The sequence below is a fragment of the Squalius cephalus genome (assembly GCF_949319135.1).
Source record: "Squalius cephalus genome assembly, chromosome: 5".
NCBI classification, from domain to species: domain Eukaryota; kingdom Metazoa; phylum Chordata; class Actinopteri; order Cypriniformes; family Leuciscidae; genus Squalius; species Squalius cephalus.
This window is the reverse complement of record NC_137126.1, coordinates 34145280-34168798: the sequence shown is the minus strand read 5'-3', so window position 1 is coordinate 34168798 and position 23519 is coordinate 34145280. Positions and strand designations below refer to the sequence as shown.

The window sequence follows — 23519 nt, the reverse complement described above, 5'->3', positions numbered from 1 at the left end:
GGGCTGGGTATCGATAGAGATTCCCTGATTCAGTTCGATTGTGATTAATTTTGGTATATTTCCATTATAATGTACATTTTGCTTGTGTATGAAAGACATTCTCACTCTAACTAATTATGTACATTATACAGGAAAAACTCTAAAATTTTAAAGTTTCAAAAATATTAATCTTAAAATTTAACAGCAGGACCTAAACTGTGCAGTTCATTTTTTCTATTTATTATATAACAGATACAGTAAAATAAGCATCACAACCAAAAATGCTCTGTGGATACCAACCGAACTTTAAATTACATTTCTTGTGAAAAATCTATAATTATAATAATGTGTAAAATTATTGTCATGATTCCTGTCTTGTGTTTCCCTGTCTTGTGTTTAAGGACTTTTAAGTTGAAGTGTTTTCTGTTCCTATTGTTTGTGTTCTCTTCCTGTTTTTAGTTCATGTTTGCTTTGTACCTTGTTTTTTTCCATAGTTACTCTCATTTGTTTCCATTAATCACCTTCACCTGTCCCATGTTAGCCCCTTTTTATCTTGTGTATTTAAACCCTGGTGTTTTCCCATGTTATTTGTCTGGTGTTGTTACAACATGGATCTTATGTTTGGCGTACTCATTCTGTTCCTGGTTCTCTGGTCTTTGTGTTTGATTTGTTTATTTTTGGATCCAGCTCTCTTTTGCTTTTGAACAGCACAACATTACATTACAATGCATTACAATTATTGTAAAATTATAACCTCAGTAAAAAAAAGTTCATAAGAATTTATATATATATATATATATATATATATATATATATATATATATATATATACTCAAGAAGACAAAAAAGATTGGATTTGGATTGGATCTGCCCAGAGTCACTCTGGATCTGCCATAACCAATCGCTAACCTTTGGTCGTGACGTAACCCTACAACTCAAACTAGCGCACGACCTCAACGTCATCATTTTCAGCCACTCCCTCTGTTCGCTGATTGGACCGCCAAAAAAATGATCAGAGAAAACCAATCCCAGACGTAGTACTGAAGGGAAATAAAATTGAGCGGAAGTACGTAGGAGGGCGGAGCCAGGCTAGAGTTTAACATGAATGAAGAAAAATCAGAGATAAACCAAAACTTTCCTTAAACGGCAGCAGGACAAACACATAAAAAACATAAACATACCAACTTGAATAAATCTAACTAAAAGGAATAGTTAGTGAAAATTCTGTCATCATTTACTCACCCTCATGTCATTCCAAACCTGTATGACTGACTGACTTCTGTGGAACATAAAAGAAGATATTTTGTTTATTTAAAGGTGCAGTGTGTGATTTTTAGCGGCATCTAGTGGTGAGGTTACGAATTGCAACCAACAGAAGTAACGGTGGCCGACAGGAAAAGATGTCGTCGTCTGAGACAGCAGAGAGTAGCCAGTTAAGCAATGAGGTTTATTTGGACCCGCAGTGTATGTAGATAGAAATGGCTCATTCTAAGGTAATAAAAACATAACGGTTCATTAAGTAAGGTCTTTATACACCACTGAAAACATAGTTATGTATATTATATTGCATTTCTGTCTACAGATCCTCCTAAATATTACACAATGCACATTTAATGAAAGTTAACCAAAACTGTTTGTTGGCCAACCTTCTTCAAAATGTCTGCTTTTGTGTTCCACAGAAAAAAGTGATTACAGGTTTGAAATGCATTACATGCACACTCATATACTCATAAAATGCTATTATAATGGGTTTTTGGCAATATTGTGATTAAACTTTACCTCATGTAAACACAATACTCCTATTAATAATGGCGGTAAAAATAATCACACTTCTTAGCATGATCAGAATAATGAAATTTGCATGTAAATGGGAGTAAAGAGGTTTGCTCTGTCATGGAAACATCTTACTACGATTAAAGGAGAAGTTCACTTTTAAAATGAAAATTCTGTCATCATATACTCACCCTCATGTTGTTTCAAAGCTGTATGAATTTCTTTCTTATGCTGAACAGAAAGGAAGATATTTAGAAGAATATCAGTAACCAGACAGTTTTTGGGTCCCAATGACTTCCATAGTATATTTTTTTCCTACTATGGAAGTCATTGGGACCCAAAAACTGTCTGGTTACTGATATTCTTCTAAATATCTTCCTTTCTGTTCAGCATAAGAAAGAAATTCATACAGCTTTGAAACAACATGAGGGTGAGTATATGATGACAGAATTTTCATTTTAAAAGTGAACTTCTCCTTTAAGTCCTTACTCTGATAACTGGGAAAAAAAAAATCGCAGTATTGGTGCACATGTAAACGTAGTCAATGATGACAGAATTTTCATTTTTGGGTAAACTATCCCTTTAAGATATAGTGCAATATCATATACTTGGTACAATGTGGCGCCAGGCGCAACTCAAGTGCTTTTTTCTAGTTTCAGCCCGACGCAGTTATAATTTTCACGTCCTGCGCCACGTTGTTTAAATAGCAAATACATTTGTGCCCATTTGTGCGCCCATGGGCGTGCTGGTCTGAAAACGAAGTGTGTTCGGGCGCATTGCTATATTGAGACTACTGAAATAGACTGCGCCATTGCCCAACAAAAACCTGGTCTAAAGTCATAAGTCATTATTATTTTTTCAAAGAGCGCATTAGTAATGTGAGCCTATAGGCGGGTCCACCACGCACGTAAACTTTGTCTCGTAGATGGTCAGCTCGTGTGCTTAAATCTCACGCACAAGCAGATCCGTTTCCTCGCTATAGAAGCGTTCAGCTTTTCCACTTTCCGAATCCGCCATGGCGCGAGCGCAACTGGATTTTAAAGGGAATTGAGAAGAGACTCTGATTGGTTTATTGCACGTTACGCCCAAAACACACCCATTACTCATTAAGAGAATAGGGACAACCCTTTTAGACCATGCACCGGGTGCGCCAAACATTTTTCTCGTTGTTAAACTAGCAAAAAAGTGGATTCAGACACGGCCTAAGTGCACTTGCGCTGTGCGCTGTAGACCATGAGCTTAGATCGTTAAAATAGGGCCAATAATTTCAGAGTGCCTTCACCTCGTAGCTGGGGCTGGAGCCTTTCCTCTGCCGTCTCCGGCTCAGGGTGTAGTGGGCTGTTCTGGGTGGCACCGCAGCTGTGAGATGGGGAGCCCTCGAGCTTCTCTGGGCTACAGGGAGGCGGTGCAGGCATTCGCAGTGAAGGCGAAAGGGACGGAGAGGAGCGGGGAGAGATCATTGGGGTGCCCTCTCGAGAACGATTTGGAGACTCTGGGTGTGGGGAGAGCCCCGCCGCATGCCTGCTCATCAGAAACTGAACCAGATCTCTACACGGCGGTCCGGAGGAAGGGCTAGCGTGATAGGATGATGGCCGTGGAGAGCTGTGATGGTGAGAGCAGGGTGCAGGAGTGTGATGGACAGAGCAGGTGGAAGTGGTGTGGTGGATGGTACACGGGGAGTTGTGAGTAGAGCAGGGCGAGTGCGAGTGATTGTGGGTGTGGTTTTCTTGGTGCCGCCTACAGGGGGCAGTAAAGAGCAGGTTGGTCTGGGACAGCTTAGATGAAGGTCGTTTGGTTTGATTTTTTGGGCTGGCGTGTCGAATAGGTGGAGGGGGAGGCTTGAACGAGGGGGGTGACTCAGATGACGGCTGCACCTTATCCTGAAATAAAACATAAACGTATTGTCCATATTTATCTCCTCACAGTCGCTTGCAAATACTAAGACAGGCAATTAAAGGATCCATTATCATTGAGGGAGGTAATGATAATGCTGAGAGGAAAAAAAACACATTCTGACATTTTAAAGCTTTTAAAGGTGACATTTCCTTCCCAAAAGTCAGCACATTATGAAATTAACAGATAATAGAGTTGTCAATGTACATCAATTTAGCACAAGCAAATGTTTATAACAAGACGGTCAATTATGGATTCATCCAAGATAATCGTTTATGATTACTAGAGTTAATGTTGAGCTACTGATGCTTAATCAAATAAGAACAAGAAAATGTGGAATAAAAAAATCTATTGAACTTGACAAATTCAAACTTGACTTTAGATAAAAGATATCTATCACATGCAAGGGCGAAATTGTCAATCACACATTGGGGGGGACAGCTGTGGGACTTTTTGTGTTGGCGCATGCACACAATTTTTTTTATCAAAATAAAATAAAAGTCAGAGTCCGAACACTTAACAGCATACAACAGTAATGCTGTTAAGTGTACTTGGTACCTCTAGGGGGGTCCGGGGGCATGCTCCCCCGGAAGAAAATTTTGTACATTTTAAAGGTAAATTCATTAATCTGGTGCACTTTGAGTCACCCGAATCCACTGTTAAAAATAAATAATCCACCCGCAAACCGCCCGAACCTATGATATTCTCTGATTTAGATCTGCATCTGATCATCACATTACAATTATTCAAATTCTTAGTGTTAAGCATGATAATATGGTAACATATCACACTGACATAGGCTGATTTAAAATGAACATTTATTTAAAATAAAAGTTCTTCTTTTGGCAAAATTATATTTCCTTAATAGCCTAAACAGAGGCTTTACTCCCTTCAAACTTAAAATTGTCCATTTTTCATTACATCACTGTTTGAAAACATTCAGAATAGTTTTTGTACCTTTATTAAGGGCATTTCCCCCCTAATTTTATTAACTGTATGCTCCATCTTTCATTTCAAATTCTTAAATTTGATAAATATATCCAATTAAAATAATAAGACACTAGGCTGTTACCAATCAAATTAAATAATTTACATTGAAAAATTATAACTGTATTAAATTAGATTATTTTAAATATTTTTATAACCGCAACAGAACCATCACGGTGGGAAAAGTGTATCTGACCATGTGACTGTCTGTCCGAGTTTTGTCGAGAGCCGGAGGCGGCACGAAATTTGACGGAGGCAGCCGCCTCATTATTCTCTATGCAGGAAAAACTCTGGCAATACCCATAAATGGAAACATAAATTTACAACTGTACTTCGGTTTCTTTGGGAGGACACCGCCGTCACCTGCCATATGAGATTTCACCATGTGAGACGACACCGCCGTCACCTGCTCTGTCAGATTTCGCGCTCCTAACTCTTCTTCTGTTTGGTTTTTCCTAACTCACTGACGGTGCACGAGCTACTAAAGGGATAGGGAAAACATGACATGGATTTCAGGAGAAATAGGTTTTGTTAATGTATAGTGTAAGGCCAGTCGAATGGATTTGGCAAATGGACCGGCCGGGATTTTATATTTTCGGAGCTGGAAAGAAAGACGTATTTGCAATCACATCGATATTGCCCGCATAATCATACAGTATGATCAAATATTGGGGGGGACAAATTGTCCTTCTTTGAATATTGGGGGGGACGTGTCCCCCTGTCCCCCCATAGAATTACGCCTATGATCACATGGGTGTGTTCTGATTTAAAAACCTAATGGCACATTTTATGATGTCACCATGCATTTTCTGCTAAATCAAAGTAATTGACATTAATGGTGCAACAAGCTCTTTTGACTAGTAAATGATACCCCATATTTTAGGGCAGTGTAAAATTACATTGAATACAATGTAAAGGTTTGCAATGTTGGGTCAACTACTGAAAGTGAAAGCATATATATATATATATATATATATATATATATATATATATATATATTTTTTTTTTTTTTTTTTTTTTTTTTTTTGTATATTAAATTAATCACACTACCGTTCAAAAGTTTGGGATCAGTCTTTTTTTAAAAAAGAAAAAGAAGAAATGAATACTTTTATTCAGAAAGGATGCAGTAAATGAACCAAAAGTGACACTAAAGACTTTTGTATTGTTACAAAAAATATATATATTTCAATGCTATTCTTTTACATTTCTATTCATCAAAGAATCCCTAAAATTGTATCAGTTTCCACAAATATATTAAAACAGAATAATAGTTCTAAACATTGATAATAAGAAATGTTTCTTTAGCACCAAATCAGCATATTAGAATGATTTCTGAATGATCATGTGACAGTGAAGACTGGAGTAATGATGCTGAAAATTCCGTTTTACATGGGATTTACAGGGATAAATTGCATTGTAAAATATTTTCAAATAGAAAACAGTATTTTAATTGTATTATTTGTTTACTGTATTTTGACTACTTTCACAACCTTTCAAAATCTTACCAAACCCTAACTTTTGAACAGTAGTGTATATGTTGTTTTTAGTATTATTTCTTTGAGTTTTGTGCCTTTTTCAATTTTATTTTTTGGATTAACTCTAATGGGTCGATATGTGCCACATATTCTGCATATGCTGTATATTCTTAATTTACAAAGAGGTCAAGTAGAGGCATACTGTACAGTATATATACACAACCTCTACTAAATTACAAACTATGAGACTGATATATTGATCTTTGAGATAAAAAAAAAATGTTAGATATGTTATATGTTATCCGTATGAGTTAGAAACATTCAAATACATTTTTTGCAATTTTGTTTGTTTTATATGATGTGACAGTCTTTGTATTGCAGGGATAAATGTTTTGTTTTCCTAGCCCTAAATCTTCCTTGTTACACACAAATATAAAATACAAAAACCATTATAACGTTGGCTTATTTTACTCCACAAAACGTTTGTTTAATCCAATCTAACAGCATGTAGACACACAACAAAAAATATAATCAACTCACCAGAGCAACATCAGGAAGAGAATTTAGACTCTCAAGTGGCATCAAACTCCCATCCAACCTGCACTCACTCTAAAAAAGCAAAGCAAAAAGCATAAACAATCACTGAAATGACTTGGTTGTACACAGCAACAATCACTCCAGAACGAAATACAATCAAAAATATGTTTAAGACATTCACGCTCCACTTGAGAGGCAGCTCTTCATTTCTAAGCCTTTCTCATCAGTTCAGCTCAATTGCCAGCTTGCGTCAAGTGAGATTTACAATTCATAATAATGGTTGGAATCAAATCATGAAATTACCAAGACACAACAGATCAGACCATTAAATGCAGGCACAGTAGAAAACAGTCTGAACAAAGTTAGCTCTTGCTTCAAATAGGCATTATGAGCATGAGCATTGAACGCAAATACATGAATGTTATATTATATTACTATAGTTTTTATGCATCACTACTTTTGATGTATTTTGTATTGTACTTTGGCTCTTTCAAAAACATGTAATATCTTACTGATATCTTTAAGATGTATTCATATTCCTGAGAAGAATGTTCTTAAAATTCCTCGTAAATAACTTAAAGTTAGGTTAACCTCCAACCTGTCTTATGAAATTATTGGGTTGTTTCAAATATTAAGCATTACAACATAACACTAGCTACATACACTCACCTAAAGGATTATTAGGAACACCATACAAATACTGTGTTTGACCCCCTTTCGCCTTCAAAACTGCCCTAATTCTACGTGGCATTGATTCAACAAGGTGCTGAAAGCATTCTTTAGAAATGTTGGCCCATATTGATAGGATAGCATCTTGCAGTTGATGGAGATTTGTGGGATGCACATCCAGGGCACGAAGCTCCCGTTCCACCACATCCCAAAGATGCTCTATTGGGTTGAGATCTGGTGACTGTGGGGGCCATTTTAGTACAGTGAACTCAATGTCATGTTCAAGAAACCAATTTGAAATGATTCGAGCTTTGTGACATGGTGCATTATCCTGCTGGAAGTAGCCATCAGAGGATGGGTACACGGTGGTCATAAAGGGATGGACATGGTCAGAAACAATGCTCAGGTAGGCCGTGGCATTTAAAAGATGCCCAATTGGCACTAAGGGGCCTAAAGCGTGCCAAGAAAACATCCCCCACACCATTACACCACCAGCCTGCACAGTGGTAACAAGGCATGATGGATCCATGTTCTCATTCTGTTTACACCAAATTCTGACTCTACCATCTGAATGTCTCAACAGAAATCGAGACTCATCAGACCAGGCAACATTTTTCCAGTCTTCAACTGTCCAATTTTGGTGAGCTCGTGCAAATTGTAGCCTGTTTTTCCTATTTGTAGTGGAGATGAGTGGTACCCGGTGGGGTCTTCTGCTGTTGTAGCCCATCCGCCTCAAGGTTGTGCGTGTTGTGGCATCACAAATGCTTTGCTGCATACCTCGGTTGTAACGAGTGGTTATTTCAGTCAAAGTTGCTCTTCTATCAGCTTGAATCAGTCGGCCCATTCTCCTCTGACCTCTAGCATCAACAAGGCATTTTCGCCCACAGGACTGCCGCATACTGGATGTTTTTCCCTTTTCACACCATTCTTTGTAAACCCTAGAAATGGTTGTGCGTGAAAATCCCAGTAACTGAGCAGATTGTGAAATACTCAGACCGGCCCATCTGGCACCAACAACCATGCCACGCTCAAAATTGCTTAAATCACCTTTCTTTCCCATTCTGACATTCAGTTTGGAGTTCAGGAGATTGTCTTGACCAGGACCACACCCCTAAATGCATTGAAACAACTGCCATGTGATTGGTTGATTAGATAATTGCATTAATGAGAAATTTAACAGGTGTTCCTAATAATCCTTTAGGTGAGTGTATAACACAATACTGCCATGATTATCTGGATGAGTACTCTGACATGACACCAGTCGATCATTTGCACGTACACTTGATGCGTTCACTCTAGCTACAACTAGCGAGGCAGCACACAGATACAGGACACATTCACTTTAGAGAGAGCGTAAGACAGACAGAGCACAAATGAATGGGAAAGACCACTGCATCTTGAGACAGGCTCTTTTAAAACAACTATTTTAACTTGACACGGTGCATTAAAAACATGATACTGAGTGATTAAGTCTAGTCTTACGAAAATAGTCTGCGCACTCATTATGGTACCTACGGTAATCTGCAGGCAGTGCAAAAAGACGGGCTTTGAGGTGTTTCATTTGGAGCAATACCCGCCTTTCAATCAAATAACACAAAGGCCTTTCATTTTCTTCTTAAGAAAAAAATTAAGATGTTCTTAAGAAAATATTTGAGAACTTCACATTCATATAAACTTCAAGATTGTCATAAATCCAGCCCTTGTACTTTAATTTCGTCCACCAGTGCATGCTAATATGCCCAGCACTGCACAAAACCACATCCACGTGCCTTGTTGTAGCCGGAGACTGCAGGGGTCAGCTGGCAAACAGAAGGAACGTGGCCCTCTGGATGGGTGACGGAGATAGAATCAGGGTGCAGCAGGCCCGGGCCGGCGTGCCGAGCTCTCCACGCCTCCATCTCACGATGTAACACCTGCCCGTCGAATCGCTCCAGGTCCTGCGCAGCGATCAGAGTCCGCACCTCAGCCAGCAAGGACAGCTGGGAAGCAGGAACAGCCAAGAGATCATTAAATGAAAAACCTGAAATCATCCAAAATATGATGCATTTTTCATTTGAATACAGTGCTAGCTATCAAACTAAGAGTTTTTTTTAAGCTGGCATAGACAACGGAACTATGGTTTGTTAGCAATTCTTTGCTGTCAGCCTAACCTTGGCATGTGTGTTGAACAGTTCAAACAAGGCCATGGCCAGAGGCTCTACCCCGATGTGTGCGCGCTGGTACTCCTGAATGTAGTAGCCCATGGTCTGTCTCTCTGTCTCTGTTAGAAGCATGTACGCCTGTTCCTCCAGCGAGCTCCACGCTCCTGCGCGTACCACTCCGACCGCTGGCATAACGCCTTTACAACAGACTGACTGCAAATGAGAGAAGATAAAACAGTAGAGGGTGTGTCTACATGAACTGTAATGTTGTACAGGAGTGTGAAACCTCTTATTCAAGTCAAATGTTTGCATCTACAAAGATGCCTTCATTTGTTTGAATTTTTTATCATATCCTTTCAACTGCATCCTTCACTGCATCTCAGAGAAACACACAGTGGTATTTCATTATTAAGTGAATCTGTGTTTATGAAGAAATCATTTGAGCGATTGATTCAACAACATAAAGACAGCCACTTGCTTCATTTCTAAATAAGCCATGTTATTTTAGTATTATTGATATGCTATTATAGTTTTAGTACATCAAGTTAAAAGAATTGACAATGAGAAATGTTGCTCGGTGAAATAAACTAAGATTAAGGACTTTATATGTTATTTTAATTCAGTTAATGTTTATTTTATTTCAAGTAAGAAAAATCTGCACTGTATTTTTTTTAGTTTAAAGGTAGGGTAAGCAATTTGTTTTATAAAAACTTTTTGGTATACTGGTTGAAACTCTCTTCAGATCCTGATAGCAATCAATAATAGAAGTGGTCTAAATATTAAAACATGTACATATATCTTCTGTGGAAGTCTCAGGACTGATATCCTGCCTGTCAACATATGTATTTCCATACCTCAGTGCACCCTGCTCACACAGACATCACACATCATCAGCACGGTTAATACAGTTCCTCCTGAACTAAAACAACGAGCTTATGCTGCGTTCACGGCATGTCGTAACCGTAATTACGAGATGGTGGTAACCCATGACGTTCAGAGCTGTTCACCTACTCAGACTCATGTTGTTGTTGACATGTGTTTCTATGTCAACAACACTGTAAACGCCGAAATTAATCTGCAGCAGTCAGGTGGTACAACTAGAGCTCTGTAAGTTTTTTACGTTCAGTATTATTATGTTATCTGCTTTGAGACGTGACGATTTGCAGGCGCTGCGAGCGTTCATGTTCAATATAAAGAAAGGGTGGGATCTCAAGCTTTTAAAGCTAGCTTGCTATTGCTGGTTGCTACGAAATTGCCTACTCTGTAAGTTTTAGGTAACTATAACAACCCTGTCTAATGACCCACAAATTGTTTCAATGGATGATTCAATGGCTCATTCATTAAAACACGGACTTGCCACCACTTACTGGCAGTTTTAGTTTTATATATATATATTTTTTTATATTTCATATTTCAATATTCAAAATAGTGTTGTTTATAGCATGTCTAACATGTCTAAGCCGATTAAACAGTCTGTGTAAATTCATCTAAATGCCACTTCCTATAGTGTCTTATTATGTAAGGAATAATTGACGACAGGCCGTTGAATTATTAGAAAAATAATGCACACCCGAGGTGGTAATGCGGTCACGACGCGAAGCGGAGTGGCCGTTCACCTCGGGTGTGCATTATTTTTCTAATAATTCAACGGCCTGAAGTCAATTATTCCGCTTATACTACAGTTACCACACCTCGAAACATTGTTCAGATTATGTATTTCAAGACGTTTGTAAAGTTTTTGTCATTAAAACGCTCTTGTATGTAGGTCTAATTTCTTACGCATCTAAACCAATGCCTCCGTTGCTAATTCCAAAACGTCATTTTAGAGTTAGTAACGGAGGTTTGAGCCACTGATAGCAGAATAATGCTGGGACACACGCCTAGCTGACACATTCTCTGACTGTTTTCATCGACTGCAGCAGATTTTAAACACCGACTTTGAACACAGACTGAACGCACTGAACACGCGTTTGGTCATGATCAGTCATAAGTATCAAATTACATTCATAACCGGCCTTAAAGTGTGTCCCCAGCTTTATGCAGTTATTAATGCAGTTATTATAGAGAGATGTTGCAATAATGAGACAGAAAAGCATGTGCGTCAATATTATTATTTATTTATTAATTCAATTCGTTATAATTAATTTGTTCATTCTTTTTTCTATTATTGACAGATGACAGTAGACTAGCCAAATAAATGAAACACAAAGCCCCTTTAACAAGTAGACCTATCAATAATTATTTATTTGTTATATATAAAAATCCGTGCTGCAGGACTATCCATTTATTTAGCCTATTTTCAGTTTAATTTTCTATTGATTATAGATAGCCTAGGACTATATACTTTATTTATTAAAATTAAACTGCATGTTTCCATTGATTGTGAAGCTAGACATTGAAAATTCCAGATCAAGCGCATGGGGCTGCATGTTATTTCTTGTTATGAATTGTATCCTATTTTCCGTTATTACCGTTAACTACGCGAAGTGATATGGAACTGTAATGCGGTCAAGACCCGCCTGGAACTACTTTAGCTGTGCGTTTCCCTGAAAATAATGCACACCTTAGAACGTTCTTCAACCAATCAGATTCAAGCATTCAACAGCCCTGTAGTATAATCTAATTTAATTTATTGATTAAATGCAAGAATTTGACATGATGCATTCATGCATGCATGAAAAAGTGTACATTTACAAATATCCTTTTTTTCAAGTTAACCGATTTCTATTGACAAATTAGCATTGCAGTCACTAAATGTTTGCTCGTTAAGCTCATGATTTTTTTTTATATAATTTGCATGATTTTATGGTGCCTCAGAAGCCTGTCTGAACCCCTTAGGAGGTATCTTATATTAAAACACTGCCTTTGACGTCTGGGAAGGCAGCTGGCTTCTGTTTTGAATACAGCCAAGGTTATTAATTTATTTTCACAACTGAAAACAAGCAAATAGTGACATGTAGTGCTACAGTGATATTAAATAGTTGTGCAATCATTAGTCACTCCATGTAGTTGATATGAACTGATGTAATGTGCATGTTCAGGTCAGGTCAGGTCAGTGTGTGGGTGGCAGGCACTCACGGGAAAGAGAATAGCAGCTGCAGGACTGCATCTCCGAGACCTCACCAGTCAGCCATGTCTAATATGTAATGCTACATCCCCTGGGGTAACAAACTTGCTCTCTATCTGTCTCTCTCTCTCTCTCTCTCTCTCTCTCTTATTGAACTAGTCATGCACCTTTTCTTTGAAAACATGCCTCTCCTCTGATTTCTACTTTTAGACGTTCTCCTTAATCAGACCTACAATCACAGTAACTCCAGTATCTGTCAACCAGCTTCATCTCTCTCACTCTCCCTGCCTCTATATCTGCAGGTGCTATAAAAAAAACAACAAACATTGAAATACCATGCATAGTATATCTATGCCCCCAGGTATCTAGCTAATGACGTACTGTGAGAAAAAAGAATCTTCAGAAAAGAAATATTTTTAAAGACATTCGATACACAAACCTTCAATATAGGTCAGTGTGAGAGAAAATAGGGACACATACGTTCAACAACGCAGCGGAGTGGCTCTCAACTGGTGGGTCGTAATATAAAAAAGGGTCTGATAGACTCAGACAGCAGGAAAAAAACAATACTTATGTGTAAGAGAATATGTGAATACAATATAAATACACTCTATCGTTCAAAGGTTAGATTTTGTTTTTAAAGAAGAAATTAATACTTTTATTCAGTAAGGATGTAAACTGATATAAACACATTTACATTGTTATAAAACAATCATATTTCATATAAATGCTGTTCTCTTTAATTTTCTATAAATCAGAGAATCCCCTTAAATTAAATTACATTTTTAAATATTTTAAATAGAAATGTTATTTTATATTGTAATAATATTTCAAAATGTTACTGTTTTTACTGTACTATATTTGTGATCAAATACATGTAGCCTTGGTGAGCATAAGAAACTTCTTTCAAAAACACGCTAAACCTTTGGAAAGGTAGTGTATGTGGTATTAAAGTGACATCAAATGGGAAAGAAAGAGAAAGATCAGGGAAAGAGAATGAGAATGAGACAGACAGAGAAGAGACAGGTTTGCTCTGACAAGCACTGTGCTTTGCTTGCGAAATCAATATTTTTTGTATTTAGTTGCATCTGTCCTTGAGTGCTTTCATTTGAAGAAAAATAGGAATGTCTTTCCCTTTCTCAAGGATTTCCTATTCTCTTTCTCTACTCACACATGATCAGTGGTACAAACTTCTTCAGACCAATTCATGATCAGACTCAAAATACTCAGTATGAAATATGTATGTCTGTAACACAGACAGCTTAATTATTGAATTATCACGTCTTTTGCCTCTGTTCAGTGTTCTACAAAGTGCTAATTTTCATCCTGCTGCCATCAGAAAGTACATGTCAAACTTTACATTACAAAGTTACTAACCAATGTGATTGCTGTATAGATAACAGAGAAAAGCTGGTTATTAGTTGCAATGTAGAGTGCTTATGCTAACAGTGTATTAAAGCAGCTGACACCTGAGCCCTCAATTTATAAAATGTATGTGCGATCACATTTGAAACCAAATTCAATGGTTTTAATCATACATTTAAGTGAAAAAACAAATCTAAATTTATAAAGAAAAAAACTGGCATGAAAATATGTTAAAGCATGCCAAGTATGTAAACTGAAAAGCATGCAAGCAAATGTTTTTGAAGAAGAGAAGTGGGAAAACATGCTCGTGTATTCAGAACTGATATGTATATAGAAATATTTCAATAGATATATGGAGCCAAAAAGAAAAAAAAAACTGCGCAACCATTTCAACTAATAATAATAATAACCATAAATGTTTCTTAAACACCAATTTGTCATGGGTGGATGCTATAAGTAATCGCACAACAAAGATTTGGTAAATCATCAAACAATCACATTTAGGGGGATTTATGCACATCTTATATATTATGAGGCCGAGTGTCCAGAAATCCAGTTTGAATTGCACTCAAGGGAAATTATATAATTTGCAAAAACCTTATAGCTTGTAGAAATAAATTTTCAAAACCCACATTTTAAACATTCATATTAACCAACAACAGCAAAATTTCATCTTATATGAAGGTTATATTTGGCAAGCTGCTTTGCACTTTATCTCAGAGAGCCTAGACTGATGATGCCAGGAGTCCCATCCATCCCTCATTCCTGCCCTCATTCCTGGATATTGCTGATCCACAGTCCTGATCACTAAAACTGTCCCTTGGCATTCCACTGTGCCTTAATCAATAACTCAGGATAAGATTGCCTCGGCTAAATTACCTCTGTAGTTTCAATGCACATCCATGTACATAAGCACCCTATGACCGACTCATCCCCCACAACAAACACACATTACCAGTCTCAGTTCCACCAAGGACTATTGCTGAACTGAGAAATATCTAGCTATTCTTTAAGCATGAATAGAGATTTACAGGAATTGTACATTGCGATAGCGATGACTATGGATGACTTTGTTGATTAAAATGAGTTATGACTCAGAGCTGGATGCAGGACTAAGGAAGTTGCGTCAAGAACAGGAAAATGATGCAGATACTTTCTGTCATGATAATGTGAAGAATTATGTTAGACAATCAAACAATCTTTAAAAATATGTGGGAGTGACACAAAGAAAGAAAGATATGCTGTAAAACACTGTATTAATTCCTAAAGAAACAGTTCACTCAAATATGTTTGTTACTCACACACACTCACACTGCAGGTCAGTATGATCTTTTTACATTTAAAACAATATTTTGTTTATACTGTATGCTCACCAAGGCACCATTTATTTTGATCAAAACAGTAATATTGTGAAATATGTTATGGACTGTTTTCTATTTTAATGTATTTTAAAAGGTAATTTATTCCTGTGGTGGCAAAGCTGAATTTTCAGCATCATTATTATTATTATCTTAATATTATCAATGTTGAAAACAGTTTTGCTGCTTAATATTTGTTTTGGAAACCACAATATTCTTTTGGATTCTATGATTAATAGAAACATTTATTTGAAATCTTTTGTAACATTATAAAAGTCTTTACTGTCACATTTGATCAATTGCAATTTAAAACAAATCTCACTGACCATTTTAAACAGTAATTTGTTTCCTTTAGTGAAACAAAAGGTACATTTTTGAAGAATATCCATATCTATCTATCTATCTATCTATCTATCTATCTATCTATCTATCTATCTATCTATCTATCTATCTATCTATCTATCTATCTATCTATCTATCTATCTATCTATCTATCTATCTATCGGTTTGTTTTTGAATACTTTTTCTTGTGTTGTAATTTGCAGGATTAGATTAACATGCTCCTCTCCAACACTTTGAATATTGAATAAAGTGGCAAGGATATTCTTTAAAAATTAACCTCTTGTAATCCACTAAAGACAATAAAGTCATTCAGGCTCATATAAACTAGTCATTTTAATTTTAGAGCAAATTCTCTGAAATTTAACACTACACACTGTGCTCTGTGTAGGCTATAGATTTGCTAAAATATAACAAAAGGCAACTCCAATAAATCAATAAATCGTCTTTTTTTCCATAATATGTACATCATAAAAAAAGTAGTCAACAGTAAACCTACTAACGCAGACAAGGAGCCCCACTGGCACGCCGGGTACACAATAGTGTTCAACCAGGTGTATTATGAGTGACCTACTTAAGTCCTATTCGAAGTGGTTTGCTCAGGCTTGTTGAAGCTCTGATTCTTCAGGCTACACATGATGGACAGCTTGTATTGTATCTGTTCCGTGAAGCCTTCAAGAAGGACACGGCCCTCTCGCTTGCCCGCTGAATGATGGAAGACTCGGGTTCATTCCAACAAAATAAAAGCATGCCAGGCCTGAGGCACAGGAGACAGGAGGGGAGGGCAGCGGGCAGCCCAGCCTAAAGCAGTTTGTTTGGGACTGAGAGGGGTTATTTACGTGCGACCAAACAAGCTAAACAAACTGCTTGAGGTTACTGAGTCAAAATACAATTTGAATCCAGAAAACATAGAAAAGATCTGATTGTCTCAGAACCAATCTTTCCTCTTTAGTCCTTTAAGTTAAGTTTTTATGCTCTTGGAAAGGATGTAATGTCACTTCCCTAACTCTACACTTTGAATACAACGAAGGATGACTATGTTGCCTTTTTAGCACAAGGATTAACAACAAATTAGCAAATAAATTATCGCTTAATTTATGTTTCAGCATTGATCGATGCATCTATTTTCCTGTCCTCATTCAAATGTAACTGTGTAAGCCTAAATCAGTTCTGACTGTAATTGTCTGAGTTACAATGAATGCCTCTCCAATCCACAATGATGATCTAGCTAATTACTGTGAGAGGAAACATAGTGGCTGCTCTGAATAAATCAATGGCTTCATTTGAAAAAAAGCTTTAAATCTACATTTATCTGCAAAACACCATGTTATGGTGTACATGTACAAAACACCATGTACAAAACACTATGTAAAACATAGTTATAAGTGTGTATACGATTCAGAGTTGTGGCTCAAGCCTCGTTCAGACTGTCAGTTCAAATTCGATTTTTGCGCCTATTCGATTGGAATCCAATCATATTAAGCAACTGTGAATGGCAAAAAAAATCACATGAAACGCGCTTTTTACAAATCAGTTTTGAGCTACATTTATATGTGGTTTGAAATCCTATTAAATCCTATCAGCATTTCTGGAAATCCGCTTCAGTCTGACCGTTCTAATCGGATTTTGCGTGGTTTATGTCACCTTATCACGCCACGTAAAATGTAAACATGTGAGACGTTTTGTAGGAAACATGCTGAAAGTCACTGCAGAAACAAGGTTGTGTGGTTGAGTCAGTTGAGCAGAAAATTACAATACAATGGAGACATGTTTTGAGACCGGCGGGGATGATACCAAGGAAAAAAGCAGCGCATACCAGCTTCCTAAGTTTCTGCCGCTGTGTCAGAAGACGTAGTAGTCCAGTGTGGCGGTTACTATTGTCATGATGTAAATAAGACAATATCTGAATATCTTCAAACTCCTCCAAGTTGCTGTTGTTGTAAGTGCAGGTGCTCGGGATTAGACTTCTGATCTGGTTTGGTTGGTAATGAACAGTGTCCCCATAACCAAGGTATTTTCATGAGGATTATAAAAAAAATCACTGCACAAACCACAAATTCTAGCCAATTAAATAATTTACATCTGAGCACAGATTGAACAATTCTCTATTTTCCTTGATTTCTTCCAACATTTTATTAATTGATTTAATTTACTTATCGTATTAATTTATTAATAACTTTACATTTATTAAGAAAGCCTGTAGCCTAGTAATGCTAGTTTAAGATTTCCCTGATATTTCAGGCTTTCCATGACCATGGGATCCCCAAAAAAGACAACAAAGTTTGAGAAATCACTTTCCTCCACAGCATAAATATACAAATATAAGCTTAATATGACTGTGAAAAAACTATTTCTTTGTTTATCACTGTTAAACTGTGTGAGTGGGGCTGTATTTCGAGGTCTCTTGACTGACACTTCTATTTCTCTGCTACTGATAATGGCTCAATCCTCTATATATTTATAATACTACTTCAGTGAAGATCCTTCTCAATCCTGTAGGTCACCTTGCACATAAATGGATCTCAGAATTCCTGCACTTGTGCCAAAGTCCACTGACAGGACTTGGAATGTGCGGAATGGGAAATAGAATTGAAAAGTGTTACAAGAGAAGGTAAGGACACACAAGCTCCTGCCATCAACCTCCATAATCATTTCCAGTAAAGGAAGACATTCACTTCAAAAGCTCATTTTTGGGATGGAAGGTTGAACTAAATAAGTGACAATCATTCAAAAAATGGCAGATGCTGTAATTTCCCTGTCGCCTTCTCTTCCACGGGGTCCTCTAACCATTCTTTAGTCACCCTATATGTAAAATATTCCATGTAGATAAACATCACGCCTGCTCCACAGCTCAGGGAAGGCCACTCAAACCCTAAGAGAGCTTTGCCCAGCAGGATGCAAGTGTTCCTCCCTGTCTTCAGCAGATGAGACAGGTCCTTCACACAATGAGAGCAGTCTGATGTCTCCCAGCTCAGAGCTGTCCTTTGCACTCAGTAATGGAGTGATGTGTATGCGTTAGACAGAGATCGCAGCCTTCCAGCTGTGCAAAGACAATCCATTAACAACCATCAGATAAAATCTCAAAAAGACAATAAACCATGTGTTGTGATGGGACACACTGTTAGCATAGACACAAAGTACACATACTTTTTTTGCTATAGTGTGTTTGCTCTGAGATAGCAGTGTTTATTCAATTTTCACACTAAAAATGCTTGATTGCTCTGATCTCTGGATAGACTGCAAAAGAATATGATGTCAAGCCAATACATTCATATTTTCAATATCACACTGACCTTAATATTAGATTTTTGTATTCCTATTTCTTAGACTCATTACTTGGAAATAAAACCATAAAATGGCATGCGGTTAGACATATTAAAGAGAAAATTAACCCTGGACGTTCAAATGAAATCTAAACAGTTAGAATTAAAAAATGTTAGTGCATTTTGTACCTCACCTTTCCTGAACTTCCTGCTCCGACATCAACAGATAGAACACTGTGAGAAGAGAGAGATTTTGAGTATGGAATGAATACATTTGAAAGTGCATAAACAGACATATTTTGTTATTTCAAAGCTTTCTGCAATACTTGATTCTAATTAGGAAATCTCATTGAGTAATTAAGTAGTCAAAATGTAACTGTTGTCCATTGCACCACCATTTCATATCTCTCGTATCACTCCATGATTTCTCTTTTCTTAATTGGAACCATATTGTGAATCAACAAGATTAGTGAGCAGAAAAAAAGTAACTTGGATTGCAGATTAATAATTAATATTGTAATATTGCTACATTGTCATCTTGTTGCTAAGCAGGTTGCTTTTCTATTATAATGAACTATTTGTATTAGCTTTATGACCAGTAAGATAATAAAATCATTTCAAATCAATATTTAATGTAAAAGAATTTACATTTATTTGGCAAGTATCGTAAAACAAGTGGGATACTTCACATTAAGGTACTGATCACCATGAATGGGTTTATTTTGTGATGACCGACGGGCTATACATTGTAATATTTGAGTTTCATATCATGCAGTGCCCTTATCATGAGCAGACACGAAGGAAAATCCGGACACCAGTGATCAAAATGCAGTTTTACTCAGATTTTAGAAGACAAGACTAATGAAGCGTGGAACTAAAAGGCACCTTGCCAGATTTCCAGGGGAGCACTTTAGAAATGAGCACACCCTCCAGAGATCCCAATCAGCCCATTTCCATTTGGGCCATTGAGAGAGCAAGAGAGACGAGATCCCTGCTGTGAGTCATAGTGCTACTGTCATCCCACTAGCATACATACACTTCAACCATCACTGCCTAGGGCACGTCATCTAACAATAGCATCTATATCTAGCTTTAAAATCATCTTACTGCTATATTTAGATTCCCTCTTTCAATCCAACAATCTGTATGACTGGACTCACTGACCTGAGTATAATTTAGTAAAGGAGCGAGATCACATGCCGAATTTCAGAGGAAAGCTGAATATTGCATAAAGTGGAGCTATTACAGTAATGGAAAGAAATTAAATAATTTCCACATAATTGTCTAAATTAGGTAAAAGATCATTAAGTGGTGTTAGCTCAAATAATTGTATTTAATAGTCTCCATCCTAGTTAGACTCCATCCAAGTCATGGGAGGAAATGGGTACAATCCCGAGAAAACTCTAGTAATCTCTAATGTGTTTCTTCAAGAGTTTCAGAAGATCTTTCAACAATCTCTGTACACTCTTACAGAGACTTTATTTTAGACTGAATCAAACATTTCTATTAAAATTCCTCCAAAACTGCATTACAGTGTCTGGTCTATGCCATCTATGGCATCCAATTTTATAGCTGTATACTCTCACTGTAGGTCAACAATTGTCTCATTTATGTCTCTTGAGGAATCTTGGGAGACACATCTGAGGCAAAGTTTATACTATAAGTAAGCGAGTGGCTCTGTGGCTCTATCAAAGCACTGCACTTTTTTTTCAGCCCAAACAGCCCGACACAGCAACACTAGCCAATGGTTTGAGTTAGCAATTCCATTTGATGATACAATTCCATTTTGGTGGCATATTAAATGATGTACTTCAGCTTTAAATGAATCAAAAATAAACCTCAATTAAGTCTCTTAAGCTCCAAAGATGAGCTATGGAAGAGAAAAACATTTTTTTTTCCCTATTGGAAAAAATAAAATGAAGCTTCACCTCTGGGTGTTGCTATTGGCCGAGCTCTCAGCAATCTGTGCACTAGGGATCCATTTGGTCTCATCCACCACAGTGCGTGCATGAGGCAGCCGTCCCACGTCCTTTATGGTCATCAGCATGTGGCTGGAATTCTTCAAAATCTGCACGGCCTCATCATGACAAATGCTCCGGAAACTACGTCCATTGACCTCCAGAATCTGATCCCCTACCTACAAAGGTGGAAAAAGAGAGAGACTTCAGAGATCTAACACTCCAGATGAGACAAAATGAAATGAATGCAACAATGCCTGGCACACCAGTGCAGAGCCCACGCACCACAGGAACCATAAGAGCTGACAGCAAAATCACACATAGAAATTTCAATTAAGCCTTATAAATGATAAACAAGCCATCCTTTCAGCATGATTTGTACATGAAATAATTTAATCTGTATCGCCATAGCAATTGTTGTTGTAAAATGTGGCAGGTAGACAGTCATTTATGAATATCCTCTGTCTCTTTGCCAAATTCCCTCAGTAACAGACTGACAGAGGAAGTGAGGCAGTGGACAATGGAGATAAAGAGAAGACGCATTGACTGGAAATTATTCAGTTACAAGCCACAGATAAGAGCTCAATATGCTCTCATTAAACCTACTTGGCCATAGCAGAATATTAGTGATGTTCTGCAAATCAATGTAATGAACATCATTCATGAAAAACTCTCTGAGCAGTTCAGCACAGTGGGACAACAATCAATGACTATACACTATTGTTTTACTGTGCTGGCATAACTCTAGATACCTTCCTTGCTCTAAATCTTTTCACATTACAATGCCTCACTTCATAAATTCATTAGTTTACCAAAAAGTTGAAATTCTTTCTTGAAATTATTTACTCTCCATCATATCTTTCCAAACCTATTTGCTGTTATTTTTGTAGTTTTTTGGAGATTGACAGATATGGTCAATAAATGATTGCTGTATGGGGGGGGGGGGGGGGGAAGCTCAATAAACATTCTTGAAAAATAAATCATGTAAATAATGATAACATAGGTGAACTATTTCTTATAGCGTGACAGACTTCTGCACTGATATACTGTACAGGAGAGGCTGGAATACATTGGGTGTATGTAGGCTAGAATATATACACCTCCACCCTCTGCAACATTACACCACTCTGCTGTCCTTGCATCCCATTTCAGGGATAAAACAAGCAATAAACAGTAATTTTGTAACCATTTAGTGAAAATTTTGTTTTTCTGGAGTCTGTTGATTTGTGCTGCATACTCTACTAAACTTAGACTTTTACTTTTTTCATGAGGCGTATGTAAAAAAAAAAGAGAGAGAGAGAGAGAGAGAGAGAGAGAGAGAGAGAGAGAGAGAGAGAGAGAGAGAGAGAGAGAGAAAGAGAGAGAGAACAGAAAAATCCAGGATATTTCCAGTTTCTGGAATGCAAACCAGTGTTTAAACTGGGGAGTAGGTTGTCTTCTTCTGACATTTTAGGTACACTCCATAAGAAGAAAAAATGACCTTGGAGAGTCTTGTTCCTTTTACTGTAAAAATAATAATAATTCTAATTATTGACTAACATGATTTTTGTTTGCCCAACATGTCTTCAATAACTGGTCCAAACCACTTAATTTCCTCCTTTTGTTCTCCTCAGCAAAGGAGAAATAATAAAGAGAAATTAGTTATCGATGTGTGTCTGTTTCTTCCTCTCGGTGCAAACGTTCTTCATGCAGTGGAGTCAGCAGCTAGAACGCACCATAACTCACTGGAGTAGAAAGAGAGAGAGAGTGTGTGTGTGTGTGTGTGTGTGTGTGTGAGAGAGAGAGAGAGAGAGAGAGAGAGAGAGAGAGAGAGAGAGAGAGAGAGAATGGGGGGGGCTCCAGGAACTCAAGGATCATTCATTTATTCCCAGAAGGGAAACCACTGGCATTCTTCTACCAACCTTTCTTTCCCTTTATCACAATCTCCAACGCTCCACTGCACCCTGCATCCCTCTATTCTACTCCTCCACCCTCTGCACCATTACACCACTTTCTCTGCCACTCTGCTGTCCCTCCATCCCACTCTCCTCTAATAGCCCTCTACTGCTCTACATAACTACTGTATATACTTTATTAATCCTTTGGGGACAATCACTAACATCAAACATGTAGCACACAAATGTGCAAAAGCATATGCTGTATGGTTAAACAGCTGACAGGGCAAAACATTAAAATAACACAATGAGACATGCATTACATGTTCATATGCATTACCAGAATGAACCTAGACACTTAAGCAGCTTAAGTGCAGCTTAAGCTCTGTTCTGGGTACTTTCAACTTTTTTAGAGACTGAATCAATAATCAAATAATAAAAGTGGCATTTATTTAAAACATTTTTTTAAAAACTGCACAAAAATACCAGGTCCGCTCACGTATCATTGACATTCACCTGCTGAGATGTGTGTTTCTTCCCGTATCAACTCACGTAGACTTGAGGGATGATGCTGTTTTTACACGGCGGGGATTTTATACGTTCCCCAAAATGTCAGCTATCCCGCAGTGTCGAGAAACCAACTCGAAAGGGAACGTATCGGGTTACTTGACGTAACCTTGGTGCCCTGAGAGGAGGAAATGAGACACTGTGTAGATCGCCGTGTAAAAACATGAAAGTCAGTGACTGTAGTTGTTTAGTCAAAATATTCTGAGATTTCACGGCGCTAGGCACAGTCACTGCTTACATAGCGGTTGAGTCGGCCCACTGTGCCAGCATTCAA

At 37.5% G+C, this 23519-nt stretch overlaps 1 protein-coding gene across 1 annotated transcript in view; it reads right to left on the bottom strand.

Moving 5' to 3' along the window:
* Positions 1–23519, bottom strand: part of whrnb (whirlin b) — a 60247-nt gene that overhangs the window by 5788 nt on the left and 30940 nt on the right. Inside the window, exons 4-9 of the mRNA XM_079870393.1 lie at positions 20775–20983; positions 19041–19080; positions 9464–9667; positions 9083–9292; positions 6648–6716; positions 3035–3632 (exon numbers count right to left, since the gene is read on the bottom strand). Coding sequence (XP_079726519.1) covers positions 3035–3632; positions 6648–6716; positions 9083–9292; positions 9464–9667; positions 19041–19080; positions 20775–20983 — 1330 coding nt within the window. The remainder of the gene's footprint in view (positions 1–3034; positions 3633–6647; positions 6717–9082; positions 9293–9463; positions 9668–19040; positions 19081–20774; positions 20984–23519) is intronic.